General features: G+C 35.3%; 1 protein-coding gene across 4 annotated transcripts in view; it reads right to left on the minus strand.

Annotated features, from left to right (window-relative positions):
• LOC106880468 (probable 39S ribosomal protein L45, mitochondrial) overlaps positions 1-10,901 on the minus strand; it is a 50,719-nt gene that overhangs the window by 21,993 nt on the left and 17,825 nt on the right. For all 4 annotated transcript variants that reach the window (XM_014930401.2, XM_014930403.2, XM_014930400.2 and 1 more), the window contains exon 4: positions 2,541-2,605. In XM_014930401.2, coding sequence (XP_014785887.1) covers positions 2,541-2,605 — 65 coding nt within the window. The remainder of the gene's footprint in view (positions 1-2,540; positions 2,606-10,901) is intronic.

Consider the following 10,901-nt stretch of genomic DNA (forward strand, 5'->3'; position numbering starts at 1 on the left):
GTGTAAAATTTGAATGAAATTGGTTGCGTAGTTCTCGAGTTTTAGGGATTCACACAGACAGACAGACAGACAGACAGACAGACACACATTCTCATTTTTATATATATAGATGATAAAATGTTTTTTGGCTAATTTCTGAAAGAAAATCGGCATTATTTTTGTATTTGCTGCCGATAAGGTAAACCGCACATGCGCGGTAAAATTTTGAAAAATTAAGCATATTAGCACAAGTCATGATTTCTATGTAGTGCCTCGTGTTTATATGTTAAATCTAGGTTGTTCCGCTGAAGACAGCTGACCTTGCAAAATATTTTATTTTGCTAAAATAGCTTGAAACCATGGTACAGAAAATAGATAGGTAAATGTTTTTATTTTTCATATTTCAAATTTAGATTGTAATCCTTTTGCTATAGCTGATGGATTCATAGTAAAATTGTGGCAGTAGTGGGCACAAACATAAAGTCTGTGGGTTTTCATATTCAACTTTTTAATAGCATTCTTTGGTTTAATTGCACCTTCCTTAAAAAAAAAAAAAAGACGAGACAGACACATCAAATAAGTTATATTTAGAAACATATTTTTGCCTTGAATCTTTTTTTTTACCATTTATATTCTACAGGTATCCTACTTATGATATAGGTGATTAGATTGGCAGTATCAGATAAATAAAAAGCAGAGTCCAAGGTATCTAACAGTAGTCATATAAGTTCCACTCTTAATGGCAAGAGTGTAACTTGTAGTTGCAGAATAAATGGGAGGATGTTTAGGGAAGTGATAGCCTTGCTAGCAACAAAAGATAAGCAACATATTATGTTGAATGACAAACAAAAATAAATGGAAAGTAGATATGGAGAAGCTGTAATGACTGGAGAGAATTGATTTAGTTGAAGTTTACAAAATGAATATTTTTATTGCTGTAAAATGAAGGAATATAGCCAGGCAATTAGGGTGGTTGTGAAGGCACATAGCCTAGTGGTTAGGGCATTGCAGTCATGATCATAAGATTGTGGTTTCAACTCTTAGATCAGGTGGGGAGTAGTGCTTTTGAACAAAAACATTTCATTTCAAGTTGTCCCAATTCACTCAGTTAAAAATGAGTTCCAACAATATCTGGAGAGTTAACCCTGGACAGACCGGCATTCCATTCAAGAGGATAGTGATCTTGGTCACATACACCATGGAAATCAGGTTAATCTACAGCCTCATGAGTTACTTTGGGCTCATGACAGACCTAAGTCTAAGTAAGTAAATAAAGGTATATTTTCAATTCTTTGTTAGCACCTCCATTCACAAAATGATTGTTTTTTTTGTTGTAAAGAAAAGAGAAATCTCAATTTACTATCAACACTCCCACCAACATTTGGAAAAGTACTTTAACAACACTGAACCTAGACCATATTTAAAAAAATATATAATCAGGTGGTGTAACAATTCCATTGACACTGTTGGATTGCACTGAAATTCATATTAGAAGAGTAGATCCTACACTGAAGATTCAAGAAAAGCTCAAGAACAGATTTGGATTGCTACCATCAAAAGCAAATTGAGGAATCTCCTTGTTTCATCAGCTCTACTTCTAAGCACAAGATTAGGCTTAGGCAGAAAGCTTGATTTCATTCTTATATTTTGTAAGATCTACAACATGAGTAACACCAAGCCGACTCTTATGTTGATAGTTCCAAAGAAGCTGTAGCGCTTCAAAAAAAATGCAAGATCTTCAGGTTGTCTTCCTAACTAAAGAACTATTGAAGCATGCTTAAGTCAATACCAATCACATAATTTTCCATTAGTACCAGAAATGGCTGTCCCATCACCATTATTTGTAGTTGCAGTGAAAGTTTACTCAATCTTTATTATTTTGTCAAGTCATCTGAGATCTAGCAAGGTGAGATCCTATAAGGCAGAAAACATGCTTAAAATTGTTACCATATTTGTCAGAAGTCAAACTCACACCTCACTCATGCCCCGCCTCCATTCAATTTTTAATTAATTTGAATACTGAAGTTGTTTCTTTTGTCTCTCTTGACATGAATTAATCAACAAATCTAATGAGTTCCCTTCAGATGTAATTTCAATTAATTAAATTCTTTTACAGTACTACATTAACCTTTTTACAGTAGATATATCCACTCAATTGTTAATTACTCTTAAATTACAGAAAGCAGTTCTATATACCAATCTAGCTTATGTCAAGGAATGTCAGGTTTGAAACTGTTTTCTGTTGAGATATGTCAAGTTTATTGAGGCAATGTGATTTGCAGAAAAAGCCAATTATATTTTTTGGTAGATATCTAACGTCATTTCTAGAATAAGCATGAAATTTAATTTTCAGTAAAAGGGTTATGTATGGTAGTGGTCACTTAATAAGAGAAATTAAGCTAAAGAAGACCTGAGAGGAAGTAAAGGGATACAAAAACACTGTTTACAAATGAGGGATGATACGCTGTTGCATAACATTCAACATAAAAAGTGATATTTAGCTACAAAATGTACTAAATACTGACTAACATAGACAAAAAGGAAAAAACTTTGTCAATTACCTCAGTAGAAATTAAAGTTGATACACCATCACCTTCAGGGGGAACATAACTTTCAAAAATTCCACCTGAAAAAAGTAAAAAAAAAATCTCTTTCTTAGACGTAAGAACTTTAATGCAAAGGAAAGCTGATGTAATAGCTTGTCTTTACATCAGCTTATTTCTGTTAGCATCAATTTTTTTCAACCTTTGGCACACGCATGGCTGTATGGTTAAGAAGCTTACTTCCCAACTGTGCAGTTTTGGGTTCAGTCCCACTGCATGACATTTTGGGCGAGTGTCTTCTGTTATAGCCTTGGGATGACCAATACCTTGTGAGTGGATTTGGTGGGCAGAAACTGTAAGAAACCCATTGCAAAAGGCGAAATGACTATGTGTGAAATTATTGCTGCTGCTATTATTACGACAACGATGAAACAACAATGATGGTAATGATCGTGGTAGTAGTAACATTTCCTCAGGATCGAGAGAGAGTGGCAATGATGTAGATTAAAATATAAACTGTTGTTTTAAATGGAAATAAGGTCTAAGAATGTGAACACTTAGAAGTAATGAAATACAACCAATTATATGTTATGAAATACAAAATATAGTGAGATACAAATATTATGCATTTACCATCATCATCATTGTTGTTTAACATCTGCTTTCCATGTCGGCATAGGATGGACGGTTTGACATGGAACTGATCAGCTGGGAGCTGTCCAGACTCCAATTGTCTATTGTGATATGGCTTCTATAGCTGGATGCCCCTCCTAATGCCAACCACTCAACAGTGTGCTTGGGATGGGAGAGGGGGTTAAGTGCCACTGCCAAGGGTGCGTTTGCACAGCACTAGCACGGGTGCTTTTTATGTGGCACTGGAACCTGAAGGGACAAGCCTATATGTGTAAAAACATTAACAAGTAATCTAACCATAGTAATACTCAGTGGAAAAAAAATCTAGTGAAATAAGTAGCTAAGAGAAACAAAATCCAAGATGAATGACAGTGATAAATAGGTATGAATGTATTATCATTTAACATCCACTTTTCAAGCTTGCATGGAGCAGACAGAATTTATTGAAGCAGATTTTCTAATACCAGATGCTCTTCCACTCACCAACCCTCATGTGTTTCCAAGCAAGGTAATATTTTACACAGAAAGCTGCAAACAACCTCACTTGTATGACAATGATGCTCATTTACAACCATCAGATAATGTCTAGACAAGGCAATGCACACACACACAAACAGGCTTTTTCAGTTTTCATCTACCAAATCCACTCACAAGGCATTAGTCAGCCCAAGGCCATAGTAGAAAACATTTACCCAAGGTTCTGTGCAGTGGGACTGAACCCAAGACCACATGGCTGGGAAGCAAGTTTCTTATCCACAGAGTCACACTTGTGTTGTGAAGTTTAATATTGGTCCAGCAAGTCGATTACATAGACCCTAGCACTCCACTGGTCCTTATTTTATTGACTCCAAAAGGACAAAAGGCAAAGTCAACCCAGGCAGAACTTGAACTCAGAACGTAAAGATAGATGAAGTGTCGCTAAAGATTTTGCCCAGCGATCTAACGATTCTGTCAGCTCACCACCTTTGCGAAGTTTCATCTTAAATCTTTAGTAGGAAGGTTTCAAACACAATAGTTTGTGGACAACGCATAAAATGGAAAACAGTGAGTGCATGATGGATAAGAGACAAATACGGCGGGAAGTACCTAAAGAATTAATGTTAGTTTAGAAGTGGGAGATTATAGGAGTAGAGGAGGTTAAGAGCTTTTGAAGTAGGTGATGTTACAGTGATCCTTTTTTGATGTATAGTCCTCGTTACAGACAAAGCACATACTTAGAGCTTGCTAGCTGTAATGGGTCATGAGATTGTTTGCAGTATGACTGATGTTAGATTTTGTTGAGGTTTTTTTAACTTGTATATTTGCGATTTTGAATTTTATATGCTTCAAATTCACAAGTTTTCATAATATAACATCACCAATTTTATATTTATCACAGGTGCCTATATTGGTTTCAAAATGCTGGCCTTTGTACTCCATCCAGCCATATCAATTCACCTTCCCTTTCATTATCCATTATATTCACCCCTCTCTTTCTCATCCATCACTACCTTGCCATCACCTACTTTCATCATATCTCATCATCATCATCATTTTCATGTCTACTTTTCTACTCATATACAAGTCAGATGAATTGCACTGAGGCAGATTTTCTGCAGCCAAATGTTTATCCTGTTGCCAACTCTCACCTGTTTACAAGCAAGGCAGTATATCTCCTAATTCTTTGAACAGCATAATGTCTGGACAGGTTTTCCTCAGAAGATTGGAATTGAATGGCACCATTTCTATAATAGTGACATTTGTTGACTACTATAAAGCAATGCTGAGACGAGGAGACACAAAACCATATATGCACAACACACACACAAGCTTCTTTCAGTTTAGTAAATCCACTGACAAGGTTTTGGTTGGACTGGAGTTAAAGAAGCTTGTCTGAGGTGCCATGTAGTGGGACTGAACTTCTTAACCAAGCCCTTCCTTTAGATTGAGTTTCTCTCATTAAATGGAATCAGTGATTTCAAAGTGAAATTACCACAAGAAGATTTACTTAATAGAAAATATAACACCAGAAACGTTAGTAAGGCGGCGAGCTGGCAGAAATGTTAGCACGCTGGGTGAAATGCATGGTGGTATTTCGTCTGCCGCTACGTTCTGAGTTCAAATTCAGCCGAGGTCGACTTTGCCTTTCATCCTTTTGGGATCAATTAAATAAGTACCAGTTACGCACTGGGGTCGATATAATCGACTTAACCTCTCTGTCTGTCCTTGCTTGTTCCCTCTGTGTGTAGCCCCTTGTGGGCAGTAAAGAAATAACACCATATTATCATTTATCATGTCAACAATGAACTTGAATTCTGATTTTTGCAAGATAACTATTGCTTACAAGTGATTTTTATGATTATTTTATGAAAACAGGTATTTAATCATCAACTTCATTGGTAAAACAAGCATTGAGTAATGCTTGTAGTATTCTTGCCTTTATATAGTCTAAAATTATTTATAAATATATGCCTATGGATTGAGCTAAGCCCTTCTTGTTTGGAAAAAAAAAATGAAAAAAAAAAAAAAATGGATACACTTGCTAAAATGTGTCATCTAAATTTCATTTATAGAATAAGCTTTTTAAAGTGCATGAATTTCATGCGTCACATCTTGTATGATACAATTTCCTAATATAATATAAGGATGTAAAATTTTTGATCAAAAGTCCAAGGATGTTAGCAAACATCTTAGAATGATTAAACATCTAGTATTGAAATAATTTCTATGACTTTTCAATATAATTATGAGTAAGTGCAAAAATACCTATTAAGGATTTCAATTAAGTGGATAATATTTATTTTCCATAATTCTCTCTTGGGTAGGTATATTATACATATTTCAATGCATGAACAATACTGATTTCAAATTTTGGCACAAGACCAGCAATTTGAGGGGTGGTGGTGAATAAATTGATTATATCGGCCCCAATGTTCAGCTGGTACTTATTTTGTCGGTTCCAAAAGGATGAAAGGCAAAATTGACCCCAGCAGAATTTGAACTCAAAACATAAAGTTGGAAGAAATGCCGCTAAGCATTTTTCAATGGATGAAGAATATTAGAAGTCAAATGTGTACCAAAATCTGTTGACTTCTTTTACATGTATTTTAAAAAAATATTTGCATTAAAACATAATGGGAAAATAATATTTACATCAGTGCAGACATGGCTGTGTGGTTAAGAATTTCACTTCACAACTACATGGTTTCAGCTGTGCCTTGTGAGTGAATTTGGTAGATGGGAACCATGAGGAAACTGTTGCGTGCACATGTATTTTGTGTTTGTGTATGTGCCTCCCCACCACTGTCTAATGACCAGCATTGGTTTGTTTAAGTCTCTAAATTAGCAGTTTGGTAACAATGACTGATAGAATAAGTACAAGACTTAAAAAATAAGCACTGGGGTCAATTTGCTTGACTGAATCCTTCAAAGCACCATAGCATGGCTGCAATCCAATGACCGAAAAACGAGTAAAAGATAAAAATTATGAATATAATTACTTGAAAACAACTTATTTAATTGATACAACTCTGTGAAGTGGTTGGCATTAAGACGGGCATCCAGCCATAGAAACCAAGCCAGAACAGACTGGAGTCTGGTGCAGCTCTCTGGCTTACCAGTTCCAGTTAAACCGTCTAACCCATGCCAGCATGGAAAATGGATGCTAAATGATGATGATGATGATGATGATTCCCTCTGAAAATATAATTTTTTTCAACACATGAGGCCAGTCAATTAAATGGGCTCAATATTTATGTTCTTCATTAATAACTTTTCTTTAAATTCAAATACACATAACTAACGAAAACAATTTATTCAATTTTTTATGGTAATAATTTAAAAATGATATTTATATTTCCATTCACTTATTCCATATACATCTTGCTTGATTAGCAAAGAATATACTTCTATACAGCGTGTAAACCACTATGTGTAAAATAACTTTATTTAATAAACTTAAATCACTGTGAAGAGAAAAAATAATAAAAATCACATGAGAAAGTAAATGAAGACCAACGTCATTGCCACCACCACCACCACTACGATGACTGTTTAACAATAAACAAACAAGAGCCGTCACCCACGCCCAGTAACCTAACCAACACTTCTACATCATCAAACAAACGTCATCACTGTCACCCTATCATTACCATAACTACAAACAACAAGTAACCACCACTACCACCACCATCATTTTACAATGATCTTTAATTTTTTTCTAACTTCCTCCTTTTCTCTTTCCCTCTCACGCTTCCACTTTTCTCATGTCTTCTCTTACTATCTCTCTTTTGTGAATGCTAATACTTCATTGATTTCACTACTCCTGCCTCTCTTACTCTCTTTCTCTCTCTCACACACACATACACACATTCTGTCCGATAAATTTTCTCTTACTTTTACTTCTTATCTTTATCTCTATTTTATTTCTAACTTTTATAACTCTCTCAGTATCTTTCCCCAAACACCATAATCAACATCAATGTTGCTGTTGTCTTACTACTAAAACTGCCAAGTGTTTTTCTCATTCTATTTGAGTTACTTCCCTTAGTGTGACACAAAAAGTAGATAGTTATGAATGTACAATTATATTGATATAATAATAATAATAAAAAATTCTTTTTATTGGCCACAAGGGCTAATATAAATAGAAAACATTAAAGAATAACACAAGATGATAAACAAAGGGTTTTGCAAAAAAAGTTCCACGTAAACATTTGATAACAAAAATAATATAACAAGTAAAAACTCCCAATAGGGGGAGGCGCTTTGAAGGTTACTCATGGAAAAAACCCACGGGTGCCTGGTCAACAGGGCGAGAGCCCTTTCTCCTTTTATACATTTTTTTCTTTTACAGGTGTAATCTCAAAATTGGTCCATCCATACTGGCCATTTTCCCCGACATTCACCCACCTTTCACCAAATTTGCAAGAAGACAACACTTCCCTCTCTACTCTCACCTTCCTTTTCAGGTGGAACTTGAAAAAGTTGATGAGGCCTTGACTAAAGAGGAAAGTGTCTGAATTTAGCCCTTTCAAACGGGTCCACTATACCATCTCTTTCGCTATAGCCACCAGACAAATGAAAATTGCCTTCCCCTCCTGGTTAAAGGAGGCAGGCGGAGCAATCCTCACTATGGATCCGTCCAACATGCGACAGCAGCTGTTTGACATAAACCCACAGGTCAGCAATACTTGGGCACTGGACGAGTGCATGCAGAATGACTTAAGAAGAAGCTTGTTAGAGAGTAAATGAAATCAGAAAGAACAAATGGAATAAACAATGGAATGACCTGAAACTATATGCTAAGAATGATCAAGAATCAGAAGGACTTTTAACAACTGTAAAGCATGTTAGCAATGATGTAGGAATGGAATTTGAACTTGATAAATACACAAAAGCAACTTTCAAGAGGGAAAAGTTCACTACAACATCATCCACCAAATTTGACCCAGACACCACTATCTAGATCTTGATGGCACTTATCTATGTATAAATGATGGCAATGGAATCCAACATACTCAAATGAAGAGAAAGCTCTGGAAAGCGTGTTACAGAAGAGCAAGGCTGGTCCTGAAAACTAGACCAAACTTAAAAATCATGATAACGCTTAGTACACCTTAGCTGTACCTGTAGTGCAAAATGATTTCAATGTCATCAACTGGAGATTATCTGAACTTCAGAGAATGAATGGGAAAATACAGTAACTTCTCACTATCAAGAAAATATACCACCCTAAAGTAGATGTAACTGTCTAACCTGCTGAGAAAAGAAGTGGGAAACAACACACCCAATCTGAATTATCCTATAAAACAGTCATGATTAGCCTACAAATATACTTTAAAAACTCAGAGATTGGATGATGATAGTAAAAGACCATGAAAACAAGAGACTCTATAAAGAAAGAGGCAGAAAAATACAAAAACAAACTAAGAATCAATAGTAGAGAAATTTTAAATGCAGCTGACCTACTACCATGAAGGCAGCTAGAATCCACAGAATTAAAGCAAAGTCTTAGGAGCTTATAACTGAAAGATAGATGGCAACAAAAACCTCTACATGGTCAATACTGACCTTGCACCCTGGATGCTGATGTTGATCAACCAAAACCCATCAGTGGCTGTGAAGCTTAGGATTAAAAACTGAAATGGAAGGATTCAATTTTGCTACCAAAGACCAGAGCTTATTTACAAGAAACTACAAAGCAAACATCCTCAAAAATGGAGCAGATCCAAAATGCAGAATTGGTGATGAACAATAAACCATATAGTTTTAGGATGCTCTACTTTGGCTTCAGCTGAGTATAAAGCAAGGCAATTGGATTGGCCAATGCATTCACTGGACACTATGGAAACAATGAACCACAACATCCTAAAAGCTGACATGAACACTATCCTCTATCAGTAATTGAAGCAAAGGTTTATGGGAGTTTACAGTCCACACAGACTGCACCATAAACTATAAATGCAAATTGGCTAGATATTATTGTTAAAGATTTTAAAAACAAAACATGCCTACTCATGTCTCTGTAATACTTTGCAAACTTGTCATACTCTTTAGCAATATGGCAACTGAAGAGACAAAGAACCCCAGTTATAACTGGTGTGCTTGGATTTATAAACAAAGATGTAAATGAACTTCTTGAGAGCATATGTGGTAAACTCAACATTTAAAATATTCAAAACAATTGTCCTTAACAGCACAGCTGCCATTTTATGTAAATTTTTATCATTGCCATGTCAAATTATTAATTCTGAAATCCCTTCTTTTATATATCCATTTTTAAAAAATACCTTATTTAAATTTCTGTTTCTATATATAGTCTAAATTAATTTTATACCGTTTTATAGCTGTGAAATACCACCACTGAATGACAATACTTGCCCTAGATATCATCTGGTTGACACGCTACAGGGATTCTTACATGAAGCATTATCAAAGATAAATAATGATAACAATCTGAAGTAGATTGTGAAACAGAGCTATTGTAAAGAGTTTGCTTATTGGGAACAACTAAAATATTATGCAAAGCACTCAATGATCAGATTGACTAAAAGGAAGGGAAAAGGCAAGGAGGATGTTGTTTGATATTTAAGCAAACTGGTTGTAGCCTACTGATAAAGTAGAAAAGTAACCAAATAATAAGAACCAACCTGGAAAAAAACCCTAAAAAAAAACTCCACAATAATAGTTTCAAAATTTGGTACAATGCCAGCAATTTTGAGGGAAGGGTAAGTTGATTACATTGACCCTAATATTTGAATGGTACTTTCTTTTAGCAATCCTGAAAGGGTGAAAGGCAAAGTTGATTTCAGCTGGAATTGAACTCAAAATGTAAAGAGCTGGAAGAAATGCCTTGAAGCATTTTGTCTGGCATGCTAATTATTCTGTCAGATCACTGCCTTAGACGAGTTAGATCAATACTAAAAACAGAGCTCAATGCTAAAAACAAGATAATGGGTATCAACACTTTAGCTGTCCCAGTTATAAGCTACAGCTACAACATCCTTAACTGGACACTAAACGAACTATGTAAAATAGACAGGAAAACAAGAAAAATAATGACAGGATATAGGATGCACCACCCAAAATCTGACATAGAAAGGCTATATATACAACGCACAGAAGGTGGCAGGGGTCTTATACAGCTAGAAAACTATTATAAAATAACCACCATAGGACTGCAAAAATACCTACTCCAGAAGCAAGGGAAGCTAATACAAATAGCCACAAAACACGAGCAAAACAAAAAACTGTTTTCAGTATTTA

The sequence above is a fragment of the Octopus bimaculoides genome, chromosome 4 (genome assembly GCF_001194135.2).
Source record: "Octopus bimaculoides isolate UCB-OBI-ISO-001 chromosome 4, ASM119413v2, whole genome shotgun sequence".
NCBI classification, from domain to species: domain Eukaryota; kingdom Metazoa; phylum Mollusca; class Cephalopoda; order Octopoda; family Octopodidae; genus Octopus; species Octopus bimaculoides.